This window comes from Drosophila guanche, unplaced genomic scaffold (assembly GCF_900245975.1).
Source record: "Drosophila guanche unplaced genomic scaffold, DGUA_6, whole genome shotgun sequence".
Taxonomy (NCBI): domain Eukaryota; kingdom Metazoa; phylum Arthropoda; class Insecta; order Diptera; family Drosophilidae; genus Drosophila; species Drosophila guanche.
In genome coordinates this window covers 135,995-159,602 of record NW_022995752.1, presented here as the reverse complement: position 1 = coordinate 159,602, position 23,608 = coordinate 135,995, and the positions used below count along the sequence as shown (strand labels likewise).

Genomic DNA, 23,608 nt, shown 5'->3' with positions numbered 1-23,608 from the left:
CGGCACTGATAATGTTTACCATATACCTCGAAATGGAGCTCGCAATTGGTGCAGAAAGCTCAAATGATGAAAGTTAATTGCGACATCATCTGCCTGTATATTTATGGATTTATTCTACATTTTTGTTGGGTTGTGTTTGTGTTGGTTTCGCAGCACCTTGATCGGCCTCCAGCACACCCGTTGTATATGGTTGCCATGTATAATTGTTCAGATCATTGGGTGTCTATATGCACATGTGTGCGGTAGCTGATTGCAATTAGCTGAGCTTGAACTTAGAAAATTGAGAGTAAGGTAAAGGAACACATAGGCAACCTTGAGCCTAGTTTTGAGGAAGTACAACATTTCGTTCTCAGCGATTCCGATTACGGCTTTAGTTTTTTGTTTTGTAAACAAACTTGGATACAGTTTTATGACTTCCGGCGGGGCATTCGATGAGATGATAACAATCAGTTCAATCTGATTGGATGACGATCTGATGCTTAGATGTTTCACACAGAAGGGAGCCACTACGATCCCAGCAAATTATACGAATATGCATAGATGAAGAATATATTTTTGATTTGCCTGTGAAAAGACGGGTCGATACTCTTCTATTCTGTTGCCCAATCCAAATCGCTGAGTGCAAAATCTTGTTTCCATTTAAGTTACAAATTCTTATTGAGAAACAAAAATCTCAATTAAAGTTTGTGACTAAATGGGAACAAGAATTTCGTGCTCAGCGATGCAGATTACGAGTTTTGAAATAGAAATTTGTTTATACCAGGTACTCGAAGAGTACCCTTTAATGCGGTTGTATGTAACGCACAGAAGGAAACGTTTCCGACCCCCTAAAGTATATAAATTCTTGATCAGCATCAATAGGCGAGCCAATTTGTCTGTCTGTCCGTCCGTCTTGCTGAGCGCCTGGATCTCAGAGACTGTAAAAGCTAGAGCCACCCAATTTTGCATCGAGACTTCTGTATGCTCACACTGTTACAAGTGTAATAATATGAGCTGTGACGCGTAAGCAGCGTCTCACACGTCCCTTCTCGTTTTTTTAAATTATATATTGTACGTTTTCCCAAGACCTTGAATAATTCTGCCAAACTTTTTGTACGTCGTTTTCTTCTTTTATATTCTTTCGAATATTGTCCCCTAGGTATTAGATCATTTCCTGTCACCCCTGATAAGGTCCACTCAACCGTAAAAAAACATAAAATAAAACAAAATCTAGCCAGAGAGTTTTGTTTGGGAATAATTTAATGAATTCTTCAATTTAAATTCGTAAATAATAGTTCTTAGGGTTGTACAGATAGAACACTGCCCACAGAGCTTACATGGAGCTCAGATTTGTTTCATTGTTCCAAAAAGCAACATAGCAACAGAAGACCCTTGAAACCGCGTACATAAACTATAATCACAGCAATACAAGGAACAAACTCAAATATTCATTTATATATAGAGCAACAAATACGACAACTGGACCACTCGTAGGTGTAAGGCATTGTACATAAGATTAAGCAAAATCAAAATCAAGGTTATCAAACAATTTGCATTTCATTTGAAATTAAATTTCGATGTGTTATGCGTTATGGGTGTGCCGCGCTTTGGCCCTGCCTGCAGAAAGCGAGATGGAAACTTTCTAATAAAAAGAAAGCTCCATATTGGAAACCCCCACCAGATGAGAAAGTCCGCGAATATTTACTCGTATTTATAATAAAAAAATACGTAGAAAAAAATATTTATTTTTTCTGTCATACAAACGAAACGAAATGTAAGTCGATATTGAAACGATTGGAATCCCTTTAAGAGTGCGTCGAGTACGAGGTGACCTTACCATTGTCATTGACAGTGGTCTGAGCACCGCGACGACTGGTGCCATCGCCATTGCTGTGGCTGTAGGAGGAGACGGAGACTCCTTTGTAGCCGCCGCCACCACCCGAGGATGAGCCACCGAAACGATTCACAATGTTGGGCGAGGCCTGTGGAAGAAAAAGGAGTTGCGTTAGGAAAGGATCTGGTAAAGGATCAGTAGTGTTTACTCACCGCATTAGCAGGACTAATGTAGGCCGTCTGGCGATGCCCATTGGGTCCAATGGAGCCCGAGGCAGCGGCATAGCTGGGTGCATAGCGATGGGAGTTGTAGGAGCCGCTGGATGAACCCGAGCCCGAGCCCGAGCCCGAACCCGAGCCTCCCCTGTAGCGGTTCTGACGCACCAGATTGTCGTGGTAGGCCTGCTGTGCGGCAATCTGCTGCTGGATGCGACTGTAAAGTATAGACCCAAAGGATTAGTCTTAGTCTAGCTGCGGTTTAGGTGGGTTAGTTGTGTGTTAGCAGTTAGCTGCAAGTAATTACGTGTCGTCGTCGTCGACTAGAGAGGCATCCGCAGATGCAAAAGCATTGCCAGCCGTGGCCAGACCCGTTATAGCTCTACAAAAACAGAGGAACAAGCGGTTAGGTTTACCCCTTATCCCTCACTAAAGACTACCCAAAAATCGAGGCTCAACCCCCTCGCCGTGCTCACTGTTGGTTCGCGTAGTTCTGGGCCAGAATGTGGTTCGTCAGCTGCTGATGGAACAGATACGGATCGATGATGCCAAAGTTGGGCGAGTTGCCATCATAGTCATCGTAGTCGTAGTAGCCTCCGCCTCCACCGCCACCTGTGCTCACATAGCTGCTGTGGCCCACGCCTCCGCCTCCGCCGCCGCTGCTGGCAATGCCGGCAGCATAGCCGCCGGTATAACCGCGACGTCGTCTCGGCTGCTGGCCAGCTAAAATGCAGGAAGTTTTAGTTGAAAGGATTTTTTGCTGGAACTGGGACTGTACTTACCCGCCGAAGATTCCTCGTTGAGGGCACTCATCACCACACAAATCAGCAAATATTTCCACATTCTACTTCAATCGCATTGGGGTCTGAGCTGTGCCAAAGGAAGACAAACAAAAGAGTCGAGTGATGATGAAAAAACTGGTTCATTAATTAGTGCAAAACGAACAGGTTTGCGCTCTGCGATGGGATGCATATGGATATTGTTTTAATGTGATGTTTGGATACGCAAATCTGCCATTGATCCAAGCGGAAGCTTGTGTAAGCGGAGAAGCTCATCTGGTTATTGTTTTCTCACTCATTATCATAAGCAGCCCTTCCACTCCAACCCACCACAGAGGTACATCCCCGACTATCCCACACAACCGGAGTCTGTCTATGAAACCAATAATTAACAATTGCCAACATTTCATAAATTGTGCAGGCAGCCAAAGCCCGTTTAATTGCCTTTACACGATTTTCCAATAATGATTTTGCAAAAATCACAAACAATTCTGTGCTGGGGGGGGGGGGGGGGGGCAAGAGAGACAAAGAAAGAGACAGAGAGGGAGAGAGACCACCCCAAATTGAAAACGGAAATCCCCAAAATGTAAATTAATCGATCTCCATATGACTATGTACATATATTATTGAGGACCGAACCGAACCGGTTTTCAATCATTTTTGTTCAACGTTTAGAAATTTAAGCAGCAAGAAGATCTCTTTGTTTTCTGTTTGTCATTTATATTCCAATTTGTTTATGTTTTTATTGTTGGTTTTTTTTTTACAGAAGAGCTGTCGTGGGAGCGGAGATTTCTTTACTTGAAGTGTTTTCTGTTCTAATTGAATGAGTTTTGTTGGACTTTTTGGACTAAGCCATAACCGGTCGTGTCAGATGATTTATAATTTGGTTTTTTCTAATTTCAATTTTTGGACATTAAGTGCCGCATATGACTTGTAATTAGCAACTTTTTTGCACAACTTTTTGTTGTGCTCCCCCGGCACGGCACGGCACAAAACAAAGGAACGGCACTTAGCAGTCGGCACTCGGCACTCGAGTCGCACTTTAGAAGAGAACACGACAACACATTCTGTTACTTTGGCCTTTACAATGCCATGACATTGATGTTCAGTGAAATGTTCTGATTGGTACACTCGTAGAGCATCATCATTTGAATCGCATTTTGCTGATAAAGCTCCCAACAACACATCACATACATACAGAATCGACACTCTGAACTCAAATACAAAACAAAAACTGCGCCACAAATTGGCAAAACCAACAATAATATATTGTAGAGATCGCTGGGAGAGCTCGACAGCTGAGTCCCGAAACACTACGAACAGCGACACAACCCAGCGTTCCGCCTCGACTCACTTAATGATGTGTTTATTCAGTGATTCGGTTCTTGACCAGTTTTTTTGTCGGGTTCAGTTGTTAGATTTCGGTGGCAGATTCTCTCGGCCGCTCTCTCTCGCGCTTCTTCACTGTGCCGCAACTGTGGAACGTCTGAGCCGGATCGTAGACCAGGCTGGTCCTCTTATAACCGGGCTGACACCTGTGGCTGACTGCTGATGACGACGACGACGATGATATGATACTGTCGTTCGGTTTCTCCTACGCTTGAGGGAATCAATGTGAGAGAGTAAACTTCACGTTGATGGCTGACTAATTAGAATGCAAAAACAAAAATCAAAAAAATAGTTTCGTTTGTTTGCTGCTTCTTTTCGATCGAAAGAGTTACGTTTGGCAAAAGCTTTTAGCATTTTATATGCCTTTGTTCTTTGTTTATTGGGCAGTAGATTGGACAAACACAGCCAAGAGCTGATCAACTTAAAGCAGACCTACTTGAATCGCGAAGTATTCCATGATGGCGAAGCACCTTGGTACGAATCTCCCTGCAATTTGGGTGCACCGTTACGCACAGCATACAGAGCGCGTGGGGTCGCAATTCTCTTTTCGCCTATGCTTCGTCTGTGACCGAGACCCAGCTGCGCACGCAGAAGTTTCAACTCTCGATCCTCAGCCCCATTGCACAATGGGCCATTTCAGATAAGGGAATGAGAGTTCGATTAATTTTTGCATAACTGAAACAGTTTTCTACTTTGAGTGAATTATACATACATACATTCATATATATTAAATTGAAAATTAAAATTTTAAATTTTAAAACTCTGAAAAATACTCAATTAGATGCGTATGTATATCCAAAGAGCTCATAAAGTTTTGGACTTTTGCCGCTTATTTTCGGTTGAGTTCACACTGTGCCGCGCCAAAGACTTCAGCTCTGGCCGACGCATTGTCGCAGGCGAGTAGCATTTTTGTGACGAAGGATAGCCTAAAAGAGATTTGAAGTGCTAGCCCCTCATGCAGTTATCTTTGTTTTGCGTAGTTTTGCGGGGATTTTGTCAACTTTTCAGTTTATATTTCATGAATTCTATCATCGATCATCGTGCGAATCCAATTGGGGACACAGGCAGTTCTTTCTCCCCCTTCTCTATTGGGGGAATATCATTTAATGTTTATTATTTAACATGCTGAATCGTAGGGTAGTAACAGATTTGATCTTAAAATACTTGAATGTACGGCATAGTGTATGGTGAATGCAAATGCAAATTTGCCACAATTTGTGTGGCAACAACAATAACTACGATCTACTTTAGGATGGGTATTAGGAACACCACCAGCGACGATCATCAGGCACTTGTCTTTACCTTCCACCTTCACCCCCCATCTTCTTGGACTCTTCAGAGCTTGGACTTCTCCTGGGGCTGTGGTATGATGACGTCACGCCACCAAGAAGAGCGCTGGAAGGCGCCCTCGTTGGTCATAAATTCGTTTTGCAGATTCTCATAGAGCAGGCCATCGGCTCGGGCAATCACCGAGTTGAGGGCAAAGTCGGGTGGGGCAATGGCATCGGCGACGCTCACGGCCACATCCTTCAGCTGCAGGCAGCTATCTAGTAGGAGTTTACGCACGGCTGCAGCAAAGTCGTTTCCTTGGGCAAATCCACCCACATAGAAGGTGGTCATGTGCTTCTCCAGCAGCGACATGGCGTACACGTCGTAGAGCAGGCGCAACACCTTGCCATACGCAGGCTCCACCTTGAGGCGACGCACATGCTCCACATAACGGAACAGGGCAAAGTACTCGGCGTAGGCCAGAGAGAGCTCACGGGCGCCGGCCACCTGCGAGTTGTTACGGGCATCAAACTTGCTCCCGCCAGCTGCAAGTTCACCCTCAATGTGGGCTGTGGTGTGGGCCATCAGATGGCAGAGCAGCCACTCATAGCAGCTGAGCGCGACTGTAAGAGAAAATGAGAGATTAGTCAGCGCACAGGGAGACTTGCCGAACTTCCACTCACATTCCCAGCTGGAAAGGGGACTCTTTGCCACAAGTTGAGCGTAGCGCAGGCCCATAAGCTGCTCCCTTCGCTCCAGGAATCGCACGCTGCCAATTGGCGTCTCCAGCTCCTTGGCCGCCCACTGACGCAGCAGCCAGTTGGAAGCCTGCTGGCCCAGCACATTGTTATCGCCCTCGTAGGTGCACAGGGGATCGTGATCGGTGCGCATTTGACCCAGCTTGGCGGCAGCCAGATAGCCGTGACCACCACAAGCCTCGCGCGCCTCCTGAATGGCATCCCGGGCGGCCCAAGTAATGCGCGGCTTGGAGGCGGATATCAGCGCATGAATCTCCGCGGCGTTTTGGGTCTGCAAAGGCAAAAAACAAAACAGAGATAAGAGAGATTTCAAGAGGATTATTTGGGGTGTGGCTCACCAGTATATCAAAGCCATTGGAATCCGCCTGGGAGCGTTCTATGATCTCCAGATATGTGGTGGTCAGCTCCTCGACAGCGATCTTCTGCACACAGGCGGCAGCCAGATAGGGAAAGATGCGATATTGCTGAGGGAAAAGGATTATAGATGGCTGCAAGGATACGCTACCGAGGCAAACTCACATGCAACTGATACTCCACGATGGCCACCTCTGCGCCCTGTCGCTCCGGTCCAAACTGTTTGCGTACCGCAGCATAGCGAACGGCAATGACAGCGGCACTGCACAGGGTATTGGCCGACTCCTGCATGATGCCAATGCGGCCAGCGGAGAAGCTCTCCAGAGCTGCGCCCAGAGCCTTGCCCGGTTCTGCGAAGACACTCTCGTAGACGCCCTCGGGGGTGACGTTGCCCGTGCGATTGAGCAGATTGTCGCGTGGAATGCGATAATTGCTGAAGACCACAAAGCCATTGTCGATGCCATTCAGGCCACACTTCTCGCCAATGTCCCCGACGAGGACGCCCGGATAGGAGAGTAATGTCTTGGGATCGCGCACGGGGATGAGGAAGCCATGCAGGCCGTGGCTCTGCCCATCGGCAGTGTACAGATTGGCAAAGGTCATGGCCACCGTTGCCGTCTTGCCGAGGTTGCCCACCCAACACTTGGCCGCCTCGAAGTCTGGTGTGTTGATGACAAATTCCTGTGTGCTCGGATCGTAGGTGGCCGTGGTCCGTATGCTCTTGGTGTTGCTGCCATGCGAGAGCTCTGTGACGGCCAGGCATGTGATTACCTCACGATTCCACGCAGCCTCAATGTATTTGTGATGCTTCTCTGTGCCCAGTGCCCGAATGGCATTGTTGAACAGCCCCACGCCCAGAGCAATCTTCACCGAGAGACTGGGCGAGTAGCTGGCCAGCGCCTCGTTTATGTACATCAAATACTTGGTCTTGGCGGAGAAGCTCAAGCTCTCGATCTCCTTGGGCACCAGATCCAGTTGCTTCATGCGATTCACCTGCATGGCGCACAGTCGCTTCTGCTCGTCCATCGGCAGCGTGCGCGAGGCATGTGCGAAGAGAGGGTCGCTCTCCAAGCGCTTCCACACTTTGTACTGCATTGCATAGAGGGTAAATGTTAGTTGGTCTGTGGCTTGGTCAGCGACTAACACTCACCTTGATGCGCAGTCCCTGCTCCTTCTCGAAGATCAAACGCAGCCGCTTCCAGTCAAAGTTTGCCCGCTTGCGGTACACCGAGAGTGGCCCGCCAGTTGGCAGATCGGGTATGAAGCTTGTCTCCTCGTTGGCCATTTTGTGTTCTGCTAAAAGAAAGCGAAATTGGTCAGAGTTTTGAATTCTGATTTGAACTGTCGACAGCTTCGCGTTTGCCGACCAAGTGCGCCCAAGTCCAATCTCGCCCACGACTTTAATTACCCAACGTCGTCTGTCTATCAAGTGGAAGCACTCCAGTTGGGCATTATCTGCCAACGTGCCAGTTGCTCGAAGCCATAGTAAGCCCCAACCTCAAGGGTTCAGTGTCTCTGCAGTTTTGCAACAATTTCAAGAGTCATTTTCCGACTGCATTAGTGTCTTTGTGGATTTTGTCAATGCAAATTTCATGCCACTGCTATTTTCGCATCACACATAAATTATTTTTAAATTAAACTCATGCATTTGGGATCTTAGCAGACCGAAAATGCAAAATGATGTATAAAATATTTTAAAAACAGTTTGGGCGCGAGCACATGTGTGACTTGTTTCATAGCAGCCAGCTTGTGTCAGCTATCCATTAAATATTCGATAATTTTGTATGTGCATATCGAGTGCTCGATAACAACAGAAACAAATTCGTTGCAGGTTTTTGTGTGTCGAATTAGGATTTAATTGCGAAATTTCTAAGAATAACTCTAACAAATGCACCATTCATACATTAAATGCGTGCCAAGTGTATTTGTTTTGTTGATGTGGCAACGCCTGGGCAGCTCTCGCGATACATTCGAACGTTACATTCGTATCCTAACAATCTATTTACCCGCTATAAATCATTCAAAAAACAAATCAGAGCTTCAACAGGAATAGCCTGACAAACAGTTTACTTGTTACTTAATTCGCGTTTCATCATGGCGCAACGACACAAGGAAATGATGCGGCTTTCGCGGCAAATCAAATCGAAATTTCCACATCGCGCCTTTCGCGATGTCACCTTTGATCGGGAGCAGATACGCAAGAGCATCACTTCACTGAGCTACGAGGAGGCGCGACGCGTGAAGGGTCCGGTCTATGAGGCTCTCGAGGAGGAGCTGCGCTGCGCCGGATGTCACATGTTGCCGGAATTTCTGCGCTGTCTGGCCGGCAAGGAGCAGAGCCTCTACGACAGCCTCAACATTCGGGAGCGAATCACCGACGATCGCCCACTGCTGTACGCCGTGATTGAAAATCTAAAGCAGGCCGAGCTGGCAGTGCGCCGGCACAAGCTGAAGGGCTTGAAGGAGTGCTTTTCGCTGTTCTACCAGACGATGGTGCTGCTGGAGCCACATAGAGAGAAGTACAGTTACGCTCTGACCTCGGTGCTGGAGCACATTGTGGGGCTTTGCCGCAACATCGAAGGCCAGGAGCGGGATGCCGCTGAAATGGTTGCTCGCATTTACTACACCTACGCCATGTACCTGGTGCGCCTGGGACAGCGCTCCGATGCCATCAGCTACTTCCAGATTGCCATGAATTTGGTGCGTGGCCATGTGTGGACCGCCCAGCCAGACATGCGCGCCGGCAGCCAGACGCTGCACGAACTGGTGGCCCAGGATCTCGCACGCCAGCTGCTCATCCACGGCAAGCAGATTGTGCGCCAGCAGCCGCAGGAGGCCATAGACATAGCACGCAGGGCCACAGTTCTTATTGCGGAAAGTGAGTTGGGGTCTGTGCTTATCCATGAACCCATTCCATTTCCTCTTAGTTGGCAGAGAGAAGAATTTGGACATCTTCTGTGACACCTTCCTGGAGCGTGCCTACTTTCTGATGGAGAGCGGCAACTACAATGCCGCCCAGCAGTGCCTGGAGCAGATCAGACCACAAATCATAGCCTGCACAGATTACAAGTTTGTCAAGCTGAATATCAAGTATTATCTCTTTCATGGACAATGCGCCGAGATGTGAGTAGCAAGTAGCAAGTGGAGTACCCTTTGGGGTACCCTTGGCTCATGTTTGATCATTTCTTGCAGCCTTGCAAACCCCGACAAGGCCATTTCCAGCTACAAGAAAGCTCTACGTCTCTCGCGCTTGTACTCACACAAGGACACAGAGGCAGAGATTCTGCTTCATCTGGGCAAAATATTCGCCAAGGATACACAAAAGACGAGCATTGCCAAAAAGTGCTACGAGCAGGCCAAGCGCATCTACGTGGACTTCAACGATGATCACAGCCTGAAGACGACAAACTACTTGCTGGCCAAGCTGATGGCCGATGAGATCACGCCCCTGTACATGGCCATGCTGAAGTCCTCCACGACGCGATATTGCGCGTTCTTCAATCTGCGCCAGTGGAAGAACCGCTGCCGCCCCTTTTGGAAGAAGCTCGGCAATGAGATCATCAAGCAGGAGATTGACGACATTTACTGCCTGCTCGATGAGGAAAGGGATGACCCGGCCAGCGAAGGCTGCTACACGGACATGGATCGCCAGGTCTTTAAGCTGGAGGAGGGCGACTTGTGAGACTTCTCTGACTTCTCTCTGACATGACATGAAAATTCTACTTGTTATTGTTAATTTGCTAATTGCAAAGATTAAACTGTTTTGGCAATCATTTGCGGTGACTTTGTGTTCAGATGTCTATCCATTAAATGGGTTTGGGGTTCCCAATTCCCAAGTGTCTGGAATTGGGGCCGTAAATGCTGAATGTATCAAAGTTAATGTATCACTAAAACACACAAATAGATTACGTACTTTGGACTCTTTAAGTGGTAACTATAAGTGGGTAAAGATCATGCAACTGCGTGGAGAAAATTATAGTTCGAACTTTGGACCAGGATATGACGTACAAACATTAAGGGTCAATGCCAGATAAGATTTGCTAACATAAAAGCGGTTAAAATGGATAGAGGTACCGAAACTATTGAACTAATTAGAGCAAACATATCTCGAATTTGATTATATGAATGGGGGGTACTGGTGGACAGGTGGACTGTTGCTCACCACGTAATCTCAGCTGTAACAATCTCCAAGTGCGTTTTGTAAGGAAGGACTTTGATTTGCTTCATTCGAGATACGGTTTTTCCAAGAATCGGGGTAAAGAGTTTGATAAGAAGTGTGAGATAAGTTACCCAAAAAAGTGTGCAAAAATATAGACTATGATCACACTTTGTAGTGGGCAATTGCGACTAAAAGTCGAAACGTGCGTGATAAATCGGAAGCGATAAGTAAATGAATGTACTTCAACTTAGATACCGAAAAAGCATTTGGTTGGATAACGGGTATCACGCTGCTAATACTTAGCGGAGTGATTCGCTTTCGAATGGCAACAAAAGCCAATCGATTTAGCGATCTATTAGCAATAATTATGGCAATTATGATGTTATTAATTAGCAGATGTGTCACGTTGGTGACTCGGTTGGTTCGGCAACGGCCACGGGCGTGATAAGAACACATTGGTCTAGGTTCGGGCCTTACCAACTAACCATCCACAAGTCGTTTGGGGTTCTATGGGTTTTTGAGAATGTTTACCAAGCTTTTTCGCAATCTTAGGTACGAGCATGAGTCGCTTTTCGATTGTTGTTTGCGGAGTCATGGCGGAAGCAATTCACGCGAAACTCAAGATGGATTTTGTAATTGAAACCGAAATAGAAACAACCAGATAGGGGTGGGTACGCGCACGGGATCGGGTCTCAAGTGGGTACAGCAGAGAGGCAAACAAACAAATAAAGTCATAAAAAATAACTGGAGCCTGATCAGAAGAGCAGAGCAAAGAGCAGAGTCTGCAAACATATGCAGCAAGTGCCCGAAAATAACTGATAAGCAACGGAAGACGTTGGTCGTTGGGCAGCAGATCAGCTATAGGCGAGCGACCAACCGCAGACTGCTGGCTGGCTTACGTGACAAACTCTGGCATGTGGAGTGCCAGCGCCAGGTGGAGATTGCATGTAAAATAATGAACAAAATGTTGTACCCTTCCCACTGTCCGACTCGAGGGAGCGAAGCTGTTGCGTGACCCAACCTGATGGGGGTGTTGGAGTGGGGAGTGTCCATTAACCTTGGGCATGAAAATAACTGAAAACTTATTTTTACTCGTTTCCCCCGATAATTGGGGGGCGGTACTCAAACCCTAACCAGCAGCAGCACCGAATAACTGTGATGGGACGTTAAATTAAATGAATTATAATGCAATTTATCGTCCCACTGTTGACAATAACAACTGCACCGCTAATTTCCCTTTTATTTACACACCACACACTGACAAATTAGCACACAATCATCACTCTCTCACACAGACACATACATAAATGCATGGAGTAAGAGGGAGGGGACACTCAATTGGAACCACAATACATCCAATTACCGTTGCTGCTCCCCATTGTTATTGTCTAGCAATATTTCAGTGCTAGGCCAAGCCATGCCAGGCGTGTAGTGATATCATGAAGACGATGACTTGTTTAGTTAAGGACTCGAAATACTATTCCAGTTACTTCTCCTGTTACATAACACTGCAAAAACAACGACCAGGTAGCAAACGAAACGCCTTTGCGGTGAGCGCCAAGAGAGAGAGCAAGAGGCAGAGACACAGAGAGGCTGAGAGGTAGATTTTCTCTATAATCGTAAAGATGTGTATGTGCCCATCTGTGTGTTTACATTTGTAGGCCTGCGGAGTACAGAATACACCAACACAAGCATACACTAACACCAACCTGTAGCGCTTCTTCTTCACCTGGAGTCACTTTTGATGCTGGCTGCCTGCTATTTTTCGATGGAGTTTTCCACTACTCGGAATGGAAATGCCCGGCACAAGCTGAGCTCACTACACACTCGGTTAGCTGGATGACTGGCAGCTAATTAAACAAGCGATTCGTCGTTGAGTATGCACGTACGTACGAGCACACAGCACTGAGCACACGCCCACGCCCACGCTGAATTAATAAAAGGCACAAAACACGACCGACGGATGACGAGCGACGCTGGAAACTGGCAACTGGCACAACTCACAACTGGCAACCGACCCGGACCGATGGATTCTTTCCGAATGACTGCTGATTCATAACAAACGGACGTGCTGGAAACCCTACAGCTACAGCGTTTTATAGGGGCGCGCACCTCACGCACACATGCTCTATGGCCAACCACGCTTCTTTCAGCCCCAATGTCAAGTGGCTAGCGTGAGAGCGAGGCGGCAAATAAACCGGCCGGCATCGAGTTGCTTCAGTGTGTGTGAATTAACGTGCAAAGTTACAGATACAAAGATACTACAGAGCCAAAACGATTGGCAGGGCGTACAGGGTACTCATGAAACTGACTATGGTTAAGAGTAGAATGTTTCGAAGGTCAGTCAGGCAATGGTGAATTAACTAAGAAGGTGACGTATTCACCACAGGCGCTCTCTTTCGGGGTTCGCTCTTGGGCGCACATGCGCAAAGCTGATTTTGTACAGTAAATTAAAAAGGAGTTAAATTTAATAACCGTTATCATCTCTCATAAATTGATTAAAAATTGTAATAAAAATGCAATAAAAGGAGACCTCACTAACACCCTTAAATATCAGTTTTATGTAAATAATCCATGTTTAAGTTAATGACTAAAATCCAGAGTTGCCTGTGCCGTCCGATAGTGAAATGTTTTCTACTTAGAAAGAACTTAACCTTTCTTTTTAGCTAATATTTAGTTTTGACGACTTGTATTTTCTGTTGTGTATTGTATTTTCCTCTCCTCAACGAAGCAATTTCTTTCTTAAGAAAACCAATCCAGAATGAGCTCAATTACCCTTTGTCACCCGTCCAGTCCAACAGGATTGTGGCTAGTAGTACAAGATCTTCTTAGCTTTCTCATTTATTTATTATCATTCCGTGGTCATTCTGCATGTTTGCTGAACGAGTAAAAATATCAAGATGACCGACATAATTGATTGGGATTAGTGTCTGCTAATTGATTACATTGCGATGGCAGGGCAACCCTCTAGCTCGTTCTGCATTAATTAAATTACTAATTTGACTCGGTTATACAAAGCACTTTAAGTTGGTTGGGGTTCGGGGTTCGGGGTGGTCGTAAATCGTATAAAAAACAGTTTTATGTGTGTGTATATCCATAGCTAGTGAATAGTTTGGCAGCTGCGGTCCGACAGACTCTGGGAAATTTCAACCGAATATCTTGTCGAAACAGACATGGCAGTACGGCTTGTCCTTTTGCTCCTTGAAGGTGCCCTTGTTCAGCTGCTTGAGGCAGAAGGCGCAAACGAAGTGCTCCGGATGGAACTTCTTAAACATGGCCGTGATGCAGCGTCCGGTGATGGGCTTAGAGCAGCCGGCGCAGAGCGATCCTCTCTTGGCATGGTAGTGCGTCTCGCAGTAGGGCAGTCCCTCGTGATCAAAGAACGAGCCACCCTGGAAGGGTTGTCGACAGTCCTGCAAAGAAAAGGCAAGAAAATAATTACTGCGCCATCAAAAAACAAAACTACAAATATGATGGGTTTGGATGTGGGGGTGAAGCCTTTTTGGATGATCTATAGCGGAGCAAGTGGCCAAGTGCTGCCAGCGTACGAGGCTAATTACGACTATAAATTAGTTGGCATATGGCATGAAGAAACCGATTGGGCCGTAATATCCATATACTATTTTCTGCGGGCACCAAAAACCTAATTACAATTTGTTCGCACACGAAAAATGTGACAAAGTAAAATATTCTTTCCACTGTGCATGGTGGTTGGCGTGAGCTAATTGGAAGCAAAACAAAAGTGAACAGCACCAGAAAACACAAGACAGCATGAAATTTGAATATGATAAATATAATGTACATAAATATGTACATATTACATTTATACATATGTATCTCATTTGCATGCTTTGCATCTCCGTGTTTGCCATTTATTTCATTTTCTATGCCTTTTGGAAAAACATTTCAGAAACAGCAAGAACAAAGCAACAAGAGGGCTTTCCAAGACAAAAACATTTTGCGCACGCTTTTGGCGAACATCCAGCAAAAAATAGGAAGACGGAAAACAAGAGAAACCATTCCTATGGATATCAGGACATTGGAGAGCGCTTCGCTCTCTCTCTCTCTAAACATCAATCAATTTTCCATAAACAACAGGTGCAGCAGCAGTTGCCTTTGAGGCATTTCATAAATGTGCTCTGTGGATTTTACGAAAAGTGGGCCACAGAGCGTAACAAATAATATTAAAAATATGAAACAAAACTACAAGAAAATAATTTAATATTATTTATAGCGATTGCAGCGCTGAATGGCTATTTTTGGAAAATATTTTTAAAATCTTTTTGCACTCCAGCGCTGAAGAATTGACGAGTTCGTCGGATTTTTGTGCTGGTCAATCAATTCGATGAACACCCCCGAGATTCCCAATATAACGAGGGGGCCATAAAACAGTGCGATTCTTATAGAAGACAGTCGATCGTATAGGATACTATAATACTTAAAGCTATAATGATACTCGTACGTAAGCAGCGAAAATAGTTTTCGACAAGTAATTTATTCCCCTGAGCTTCCGCTGGGAGGAGATCGCTGAGCAGAAGATATATTTACATATACGGCATACAATATTGTAATTTGTTTAACAAGAGCAACAAAGCCACAACTGAGACGACAGGCAGACACATGTCAAGGTCAGAGCACAAACTGACCCTGACCTTGGCACGAGGTGCGGTCCACCTGTCGTCTGCGAGGGAGGAGCAACAAAAAAAAGAGAAAAATCTTTTTTTCAACTTTTCCCTGCTTTCCCTTTTAAAGGATTTGTTGCTGTTTTTAAGTGTTTTTTTTTTAATATGTAATTATTTAAATTTTATTTACAAAAACAAATTACAATATTGTTGCTCATCTTCATAAATAATTAAAATTTAAAAGTACCTAAAAGACTTAAGCCTACCAAAAATTTCATAGAAAAGTTCAACAACAAGTCAAGAGTGGGGGTGGGCCAGGGTCAGGGTCAGGGGCAATCAGAGACCATCATAGAGGGTGGCTACTGTATCCACTGCTCCAGCGGCACCTGCTGTGGGTGGCAGCGGGCCAGCATGGAGCGGCATACAGTTAACAGACACAGATAGAGGTCAGGTCAGGGGTTTTTGTTGGTTGCTTGGTTGCTGCTGCCTCGGTTGTTGGATGTTGTGCTGCTGCTGTGGTTCTGGTTGTGGTTGAGGTTGCCCGAAAATAGCCAGAGACAAACGGCGTGCAGCTGCTGCCTGCCCCACAGGGGATGGATGCTGAAGATAGTAAAAAGCGAGCGGACACAAAAAAGTGGCACGCAGCTCGCGCGCATATTCGTACAAAAAATGTATCTGTATCTGGCTCTGGGTCTATTTTTGTTGGCTGCTGAACTTCAACAACAGATTCTTGCTTCTTGCTGATGTGTGTGTGTGTGTATCTGGCTCCCTATTCCTCCTCATCGACGCCCACGCACTGTGGACACACGGGCTTGCCCTCCATGGCATAGAAGGACTTTCCGCGCACAGCCTTCTTGCAGTCCTAGATAATGGAATCATGATCGTGCGAATGTGGAATAGTTACATTAATATGTGCTCATAAATATATCCATAATAAAGAGATAGACATCGAGCATCTATGGCTGAAGAACTTACCCGGCAGACAAAGCAATCCGGATGCCACTGCGAATTTAAAGCGGAGATGTAGTTCTCCATGATGGCCCGATTGCAGCCATTGCACTTGGGGGCAAACATCTCGAAGTAGTCGTTGCGGCAGTAGGGTTTGCCGTCGCGCTCGTGGAAGCCCTCCTCGCCGAACTGCTGGCCGCACTGGGCGCAGAAGAAGTGCTCCGTGTGCCAGGTCTTGTCCAGGGCGGTGACGCACTTGTCCAGAATGGCGCCGTTGCAGTAGGCGCAGCGCGGGCTGAACAGATTATGGTAGTCCGTCTCGCAGTAGGGGAAGCCGTCGCGCTCGAAGAAGTTGCGGGTGCCCAGCTCTTGGCTGCAGTGGTTGCACGTGAAGTGCTCCGGATGCCAGGTCTTGCCCAAGGCGGTGATCACCTGGCCGACGATTGGCTTCTCGCATGCATTGCAGCAGCCCTTCTGCACTGTGTTGACTCCTTGGCGACTCATGTTTGCCTGTAGGTTTCCTAGCATAGAATCCAACTGATCCTCGCGACTGTCCTCGACGATGGTCGTCTCCTCGATGGTCTGCGTGAGATGTGCCTGCTGGCTGCCCTTGTTCGGTCTGGCGTAGTCCGTTACCGTCTGGTGCTGCACCGTCGATGTGTGCTGCTGCTGCGGGCTAGAGTTCGTGAATTGTCCGCCTGTGCCGTTCGTTCCGTTGCTGCTGACCTGTGAGGAAAGGGTGGACAAATGATTATTATCTTTCCTCGCATCCTGGCTCTATCCGCCGTCGCTCTTACTCGTGCGTCGATGTGCCTGCCTCGACTGAATCAAATCTTGTGTGAGCGCTAACACAAAAACTTTTGCTTTTAGCCGCCGCTACAAACAAAAAATATCAAAAATAATTCTACTCTTCCTCTTTCCATAGCTTCTCCTGTCTGATTTACATTACATGAGTGTGTGTATGTGTGTGTGTGTCTGTTGTGCGTTTGTGTGTCTGAACCTCGTTGCGCACGACGCTCTCCTCATATGAAAAAGCATTTTTCTTGCACGTTGACGTAGTTTTCATTCCGTTCATTGCCAAAAATACAAATGCTTGGAGGCGGGGGGGGGTCTTCGATCGTTTTTAGTGGGTGGCGGGGGAGGTCTCTCTATGTGTGTGTATGGATCATGTCTGTCGTTGTGCAAGTTTCCATTTCAATGTTCATTTTTCTTTCATAAACTTTGCATTTTCATTTAGTGTGTTGTTGGTGTCGTCTCATGCCTGGTTTCTCTCCTCTTAACTACATACAAACATACATACATATGTACATATGTAGGTAGACGCCTAATTGAACGTATTATGCTTTTGACAGGTGCGGTTCAAGAACTGAGAGGGGCAGGGTGGGCGCGCGACATATACAAAAATGTTGGAACGGAAAAGACTAAAACAAATAAGAGTAGATAGCCTAATCTAAGATGCTGGTTATTACACTATAACTGTTATATCTAATTCATCCTCAATAAAATGTACAATGGCTCACTGTTAAGCAGACTGTCTCTTGTCTGGGCGCCCAACCCCTCAACAGCCTTGTTGCGCTCCTGTATAGTCTCAAAAGTAATTGCCATTGGGTTTGCCGTCGTTTTTCAACATTTTGATATTCTATTTTAAGGCTAAAATCGTATACAGAATCGAATAGAAGGAGAAGCCGAGAAATCGCCGCTTGGCAGCTTGGCGGGGGACTATAAAAACGAACGCCGACCGGCTGGCCAACAGGATTTCCCCATAAAAAGCGCATGGGCGTGTGCCAGAGAGCCAAGCACGAAAGAAACGGTAAACACTCGCTCGAGTGTAGAGAGTAGAGCGTAGAAGAGGGTGGAAGGGACAGGACAGGAGGACAGGAAGCAAGACAAGAAGGAAATCTCGATCAATGTGGAACGGATAGGAGCAAAGGGGAAATGCAAATTCGGGCACTGTCAGCCAGCAGTTGATGATTTTGGCAATGAAAGAGCCAACAAAAATATTGAAAATTCAATATATTTATATTTTTGTATACAAAGACACACACAGACTGAGAGACGTATGTAGATCGCATAATTATATGGATATTTGGTTATAGAAAAAAGAGACCCATTCAAAAATAGCCATGCAAATGTGATTTGCAATGAAAAAAAAACTAAAGCAAGGCGGCGCTGACAGCGGTGGGAGGAAGTGCGGCCGACTACTGTCCGTTTGTGTCTGACCAAAGTTTTGTGTGGGCGACCCCTCACCCCTCCACCAACCCAGCAGAACCAAACGGACCACGAGAATATCCAATGAGGCAAATGTACACACGGGCCGTGTGCAATATTGTTTATATCCGAATATATTTTTATGTTTTCCTTGTTCTTCTCTGCACACACACAAACACACATAGAGGAAGAGAGATGGAGGGATTGCCTATTTCATTTTCATATTTATCATATCAACAAAAGTCACGGACACGCCTTGCCTTGTCCTTCCCTCTAACCCCACCTACACCCGTGTGGGGCCATGCGCCACAAAATTGAAAATGATATTAAATAATTAACAGACACGACCTTCTCTACATGCATACATACATATGTATATTTCACATATACATTTTATATCTTCTCTCGTCAATGACATTGAATTGCAATTTACTCGGATCCACAGACCACAGATCCCCCACCCATTCATTCGCTTCAATCGTTGTCTGCTTGATTGCAGCCAAAGACTTTTGCTTATTCTGTTGCTGAGAGATTGCCAAAAGAATGAATATTATATGCACACATATTTTTCACTTAGGAATTAATTATTAATGAATGCGATTCGAATAACTGAACGACAAACTGATAATTACCACTGCATTCCTCTGGCAAAATTCTACGCAAGGCCTACCACTAGTGTGAAATATCTTTGGTAGAGGGAATCAAATATCAAACTACTTATGAACGTTGACCAGATGCTGTTTTGCTATAAGAACTAGCTTAAAGAGTTACAAAAAGTTAATACTGTGTTTGTCAGTACTTTGAAAGGGTTTTTCTTATTATAAGAGCCACCCTTCAGATGAAAATATTTAAGCGACCATATGGCAATGTCTGTAAACTAGTCCCTTAGGTACATAAGTACATATGTATGTAGATTCCACCTTCATTCATGGAACTCGATCCAATAATGTATAAGGTGTGCCAATCCTTTAACGAATGCACTTCAGTTAATGATGCGTTTGAACGCGACTCACAACGTCCCTCTTCGTTTAAGTATTTTCTGGAGGTGTTTGTTGTACGAAGGTCGATAGCTTTCATGTCATACTTATGCAGTATAATTTTCTCATGTTATCTTTAGAAACAAAACAAGCAACGATAGATTGACTTGGATGTATTTAATATCTAATTTAATAATTATATTATTTAAACATCTCTTTAATATAATTATACCCACCGAATGATACCCTCATTAAGTAGTTCTATTTAAAGACACAACTTTGAGTGTCAAATAAACCTCAAAAGATTTTATACTTTAGTATTTATCAAAATCAAAATTAAATTAAAACATTTTTCATAAATCAACTGGGATGCTACGGCGGATCAGGATCTTTCAAACAATTTTTATATGGAAATGTAGCATTTAAGATTTAGATCGAGCAAAAGGTAGGAAGAATCGATCTGCCATGGAATTGATATCAAATTTTTTGGACTTTGGTGTATTTAAGTGTGGAAGTAGTAGACTATACATGGAAGTTGATATACCTTTTAAGGGTATTTAAATATCCAGTTTCATTAGCATTCATCGAAGAGCCTTTATGAAATGTGCAGCCTTGACCGAAATTTTTAAAGGAAAGGAGCAGTAAAAATATATTTAAAAAACTAAAGTGAACAAAAAAGAACAGGAAAACATCTGAATAAAACGCAAAAACATCTGTTAAGAGACATCATCCTCAAGATGATGTGTTCTACAAACGAATGTCGAAGTAGAAACAACAATGAAAATGTTCTAATCCAAGTGAAGGCGAAATTGTGTATCTTTTTTGGATACACAAATTGTGGAGATGTGCAATGCAGAAATAATAAGGCGAATGTTTTGTTTACTCAATGGATCGCACGATTTGATTGATGACTTAATGAGAAATGAAAATGAGATACGCTGTATAAACAAGCAAGAAGTTACGTTGGGATCTATGGGATACCCGCCGCTATATTCTTTTGCTTGTGGAGCAGGCGAAACCCCCATCGATGCATGGCCACCTGTGTCCCTTATTATTCAATCTGTGGATCTGATCAAAAAGTACTTAACGATGTGGACTCTCTGAAAGTGCGAATGTTCCTGCTTTGCTCAACTTATATTTATAATAAAATATAAATAAAATTGTGGCGCCGCGTGCAATAAATCGATCAAATCTGACAATCATTTCAGTCCGTATAAATGTTGGCCATTATAATAATCAGCCTCAATTAATGTATCTCATAAAAAGAAGACCAGATCCACATTCTACCATGTGCCTTCACAGATCATGCTCGTCAGACCATGTCAAAGTCAAGAGCTATCCGCCGATGAGGTGAGATCCGACTAAGGGCGCTTGAATGGGATTGGCTGGCCTGCGTCACACGAGTTGCGATGATAAATATGTTCATTTTATGGTTTTTATCACCGCCAACAGAATATTGGGTTGTAGTGGCCTAAAAATATCTAATGTCTACCTAGCCGAGAGCAGTGTCTCCCCACTCCGGTCATATGCAATTTGTTTTGACGCTTTTCAAAGTGAGCGGAACCATTCGACAGGTGAACAAAAAGTGAAAACATTTGTTAGGACTGCAACAAACTAATCAATTTGTTGTTACATTAGAATAAACTAAAGAATACTGAAGAGATTTGTTCTGTTTGGAAATGGGAACACGAACTAAATGCATTCCAACAAAATATATCTATATTGAGATAGATTAAAAGTTCTTCAGTTCAAATCTTAAAAGAGATTATTATGTATTCCAAACAGATTGCTCAAAAACTGTGTCTGAAAAGAAGTTCATCCTGTACTGCATTCCACGCTTGTTACTGTCCGTCATTCTTTTATCAAATTTCGCATTACTCCCAGCCACTCTTGCTTTCCTCTTATCTTATTCTTATCTCATCAAAATGATACTTTTCTGATTCATTGTCTACTTAATGCGTAGTCGTTTTATAGTCGGATTAAATCCCACATTTATACATTTATTGCTCCTGACTATCCCTATCGAAAATGAAGTTTTCATTGCAACAAATTATATTTCCTACTGCTTGGTTAATTTAAGTAATAAATTCATCGAATTTCTCATCCAAAAGCCATCTTCAGACATCATAGAATACTTTTCCCTTTATAATCACGCTCCATCTACAAGCATGCTTCCTCCGACTTATCTCCACTCCTCTGATCACTCACCTTGAACTCGGAAAGCGAGGCCATCAGGTCGTCAAGTTCCTTGGTGGCCTGCGACGTGTATGCCTGATGCTGATGCTGTTGCTGCTGCTGGATTCCCGGACCAACACTGTTCTGTGCATACGAATCTTTCTGCTGCACAATCTGCTCCTCCAGCGTGCCAACTGCAAACACAAGCGAACATATAGACATTAGCAAAGGTAAAGATTGAAGGGCTGTGCTATAGCAAGATAAATACCTGGACCATCGGGTCCTGTCAGCTTCTCCGTCTTTGTTTCGCGTACTGTAATGGTGACATGGCGTCCGGGCGTTGGGGATTTGTGCCCAGATCTGTGTGTAAATTAAAGAATAATTGAGTTACAGTCTGATTGTGATGCTATGTGTGATCCGCTTACCCATTGGGCACGGCGTAGATGTGGGCGTTGTCCAGCTCGTTGAGCAGGCTGTCCATGGTAGGCCGCTCTTCGACTGTGGCATAGCTGTTGAACGTGTTGTACTTTGAGACTGGCGTGCTGTAATTGACTGGCACATCGATGTCTGCAAAAAGGGAACAAGCCAACAATTAATGTCTTCCCTTTGATGGAGTCTAGTTCTGTATCTGTATCTCACCCTTCAGTCCCTTGTCGGCACCGCCGTTGTTGTAGCGTGCATTCTGCAGATCCTGCAGCAACGAGTCCAGCTCCGATAATCCGGTGCTGTTCTGCCCCACCGCCGTGGTTGCGGGCTTGCGGGGCAGGGAGCCACTGCCCTGGCTGGGGTAGCCGTTGCTCGGAATGGAGAAGGAGCCATTTAAGTCCCCAGCGGTTGGTGAGCGCGTCTCTACGCTATAGTGCTCCTGGTACTAAAAAGGACTTCGATTAGAGGCTGATCCTTGTTTAAATGAAATCTTCTCTTTCTACTCACCACCTGTGGTTGGGCCTTGCCCCTGAGGCTGCCATAGCCTGGTGTATTGTCCACAAACTGCTGCTGTTGCTGCTGTTGCGGCTGATGTTGCTGCTTTGGCTGCACAGTGCCATACTGAGGCTGAGGTTGTTGGGGTTGACCCGGCACACTGTTCTGCAGATCAGCTAGGAGAGCATCTGCAAAGACAGAAAAGAGGAAACACTGAAGTTGGTCTTTGGATAAATGAAAAGTATGTCTAAGGTCTACCAAGATTATCGTAATCGCCATAGTTGGCCATGGTCCACTGCTTTTTTTCCGGGAGAACTTTTGTAACTTAATTTGAACTTCCCAAATCCGATTCCAAGCACCTGGCACTGCCACCTCTGACGCATAGGTCTGTGATAACTGAATGGAGAATCCATTCCCTCGGCTGTTATTGCTGCCTGCCAGTATCTTCGGACAAAAGTTTCTTATCTGAACTGTTTCGTTTTGTTTGTTTTCTTTTGTATTGCTTACGGGAAGCGATATTTCGCTGAAAACTTGAGACCTTTCCTCACAGCTCTTGCCTGCCTGCGGTGTGTGTCTTGGCTAATGTCGAGGCATGCCGGCAACTGAAAAGCTTGCCTCAGCTTGCGGCAGATACGAATCACTCTGTGCAGCAGCGGTGGGCAGGCAGGTCGAACACCAAAAACTCTTAACACTACGACGCATCATGCACAAGACATTTATGTTGTTTTGTCATGCACATGACATTTATGTTGTTTTGTCATGCACATGGCTTTTACGTTGTTTTGTTTCAAAAATCAATGCATCATGCACATGACATTTCTGTTGTTGTATTTTGTATTTTGTTGTATTTATGTTTCATGCACATGATACTTATGTTGTTTTCTTCATTGCTGCTTTTTCAGTGAATATATTGAATATTGTTTCCAAACACATTCCACACAGACCAATTTCCATTCACTTCTCCTTATTAACGTTGATCGCTAATTAGCAGAGCACTTAAGCTAGACATGGTTATGTATGA

The 23,608-nt window shown here is 44.9% G+C and overlaps 4 protein-coding genes across 20 annotated transcripts in view; 1 reads left to right on the top strand and 3 right to left on the bottom strand.

Moving 5' to 3' along the window:
- Positions 1 to 105: 105 nt before the first annotated feature.
- Positions 106 to 23,608, bottom strand: part of LOC117587637 (paxillin) — a 33,997-nt gene continuing 10,494 nt past the window's right edge. For 4 of the 12 annotated variants that reach the window (XM_034278513.1, XM_034278508.1, XM_034278514.1 and 1 more), the window contains 8 exons: positions 22,600 to 22,775; positions 22,306 to 22,537; positions 22,092 to 22,233; positions 21,935 to 22,026; positions 21,695 to 21,860; positions 19,032 to 19,041; positions 16,334 to 17,029; positions 13,565 to 14,149 (listed from right to left, as the gene is read on the bottom strand). In XM_034278513.1, coding sequence (XP_034134404.1) covers positions 13,883 to 14,149; positions 16,334 to 17,029; positions 19,032 to 19,041; positions 21,695 to 21,860; positions 21,935 to 22,026; positions 22,092 to 22,233; positions 22,306 to 22,537; positions 22,600 to 22,775 — 1,781 coding nt within the window. In that variant the 3' untranslated portion in view covers positions 13,565 to 13,882. Of the gene's footprint in view, positions 144 to 13,564; positions 14,150 to 15,548; positions 16,221 to 16,333; positions 17,033 to 17,103; positions 17,189 to 19,031; positions 19,042 to 21,694; positions 21,861 to 21,934; positions 22,027 to 22,091; positions 22,234 to 22,305; positions 22,538 to 22,599; positions 22,776 to 22,845; positions 22,972 to 23,608 lie in introns of those variants that run through there. The other 8 variants (XM_034278511.1, XM_034278520.1, XM_034278518.1 and 5 more) reach the window with 6 other exon arrangements.
- Positions 445 to 12,791, bottom strand: LOC117587636 (peroxisomal acyl-coenzyme A oxidase 3). Of its 4 annotated transcripts, XM_034278506.1 has the most exons (7): positions 12,446 to 12,790; positions 7,728 to 7,870; positions 6,743 to 7,666; positions 6,562 to 6,687; positions 6,149 to 6,494; positions 5,529 to 6,088; positions 445 to 456 (listed from the first exon to the last, which is right to left on the bottom strand). In XM_034278506.1, the coding sequence occupies exons 2-6, from the start codon at positions 7,860 to 7,862 to the stop codon at positions 5,532 to 5,534; spliced, it is 2,088 nt and encodes a 695-aa protein (XP_034134397.1). In that variant the 5' UTR covers positions 7,863 to 7,870; positions 12,446 to 12,790; the 3' UTR covers positions 445 to 456; positions 5,529 to 5,531. The 4 variants fall into 4 exon arrangements, with proteins under 4 accessions (XP_034134397.1, XP_034134398.1, XP_034134396.1 ...); XM_034278507.1 differs by lacking the exon at positions 445 to 456 and having other exon boundaries at positions 5,294 to 6,088; positions 12,466 to 12,791; XM_034278505.1 differs by lacking the exon at positions 445 to 456 and having other exon boundaries at positions 5,294 to 6,088; positions 7,728 to 7,873.
- LOC117587648 (cell wall protein IFF6) lies at positions 1,709 to 4,313 on the bottom strand. Of its 3 annotated transcripts, none has more exons than XM_034278535.1 (6): positions 4,162 to 4,313; positions 2,811 to 2,898; positions 2,505 to 2,751; positions 2,336 to 2,410; positions 2,026 to 2,245; positions 1,709 to 1,961 (listed from the first exon to the last, which is right to left on the bottom strand). In XM_034278535.1, the coding sequence occupies exons 2-6, from the start codon at positions 2,869 to 2,871 to the stop codon at positions 1,785 to 1,787; spliced, it is 780 nt and encodes a 259-aa protein (XP_034134426.1). In that variant the 5' UTR covers positions 2,872 to 2,898; positions 4,162 to 4,313; the 3' UTR covers positions 1,709 to 1,784. The 3 variants fall into 3 exon arrangements, with proteins under 3 accessions (XP_034134426.1, XP_034134427.1, XP_034134428.1); XM_034278536.1 differs by having other exon boundaries at positions 2,811 to 2,903; positions 4,162 to 4,309; XM_034278537.1 differs by lacking the exon at positions 2,336 to 2,410 and having other exon boundaries at positions 4,162 to 4,311.
- Positions 8,615 to 10,352, top strand: LOC117587641. The gene is made up of 3 exons (XM_034278526.1): positions 8,615 to 9,455; positions 9,505 to 9,700; positions 9,770 to 10,352. Exons 1-3 carry the CDS (start codon positions 8,672 to 8,674, stop codon positions 10,257 to 10,259), a joined length of 1,470 nt encoding a protein of 489 aa, XP_034134417.1. The 5' UTR covers positions 8,615 to 8,671; the 3' UTR covers positions 10,260 to 10,352.

What these genes read in the sequence shown, in the direction of transcription:
- LOC117587648 (XM_034278535.1), bottom strand. Translation starts at nt 2,871, where the DNA reads ATGTGGAAATATTTGCTGATTTGTGTGGTGATGAGTGCCCTCAACGAG. An exon ending in CTAGTCGACGACGACGACAC is followed by an intron (nt 2,246 to 2,335) that starts GTAATTACTTGC and finishes TATACTTTACAG; the next exon opens with TCGCATCCAGCAGCAGATTG. An exon ending in ACATTAGTCCTGCTAATGCG is followed by an intron (nt 1,962 to 2,025) that starts GTGAGTAAACAC and finishes TTTCTTCCACAG; the next exon opens with GCCTCGCCCAACATTGTGAA.
- LOC117587636 (XM_034278507.1), bottom strand. Translation starts at nt 7,862, where the DNA reads ATGGCCAACGAGGAGACAAGCTTCATACCCGATCTGCCAACTGGCGGG. An exon ending in TCGTGGAGTATCAGTTGCAT is followed by an intron (nt 6,688 to 6,742) that starts GTGAGTTTGCCT and finishes CTTTTCCCTCAG; the next exon opens with CAATATCGCATCTTTCCCTA. An exon ending in TCCCCTTTCCAGCTGGGAAT is followed by an intron (nt 6,089 to 6,148) that starts GTGAGTGGAAGT and finishes TTTCTCTTACAG; the next exon opens with TCGCGCTCAGCTGCTATGAG.
- LOC117587641 (XM_034278526.1), top strand. Translation starts at nt 8,672, where the DNA reads ATGGCGCAACGACACAAGGAAATGATGCGGCTTTCGCGGCAAATCAAA. An exon ending in CACAGTTCTTATTGCGGAAA is followed by an intron (nt 9,456 to 9,504) that starts GTGAGTTGGGGT and finishes ATTTCCTCTTAG; the next exon opens with TTGGCAGAGAGAAGAATTTG. An exon ending in CATGGACAATGCGCCGAGAT is followed by an intron (nt 9,701 to 9,769) that starts GTGAGTAGCAAG and finishes CATTTCTTGCAG; the next exon opens with CCTTGCAAACCCCGACAAGG.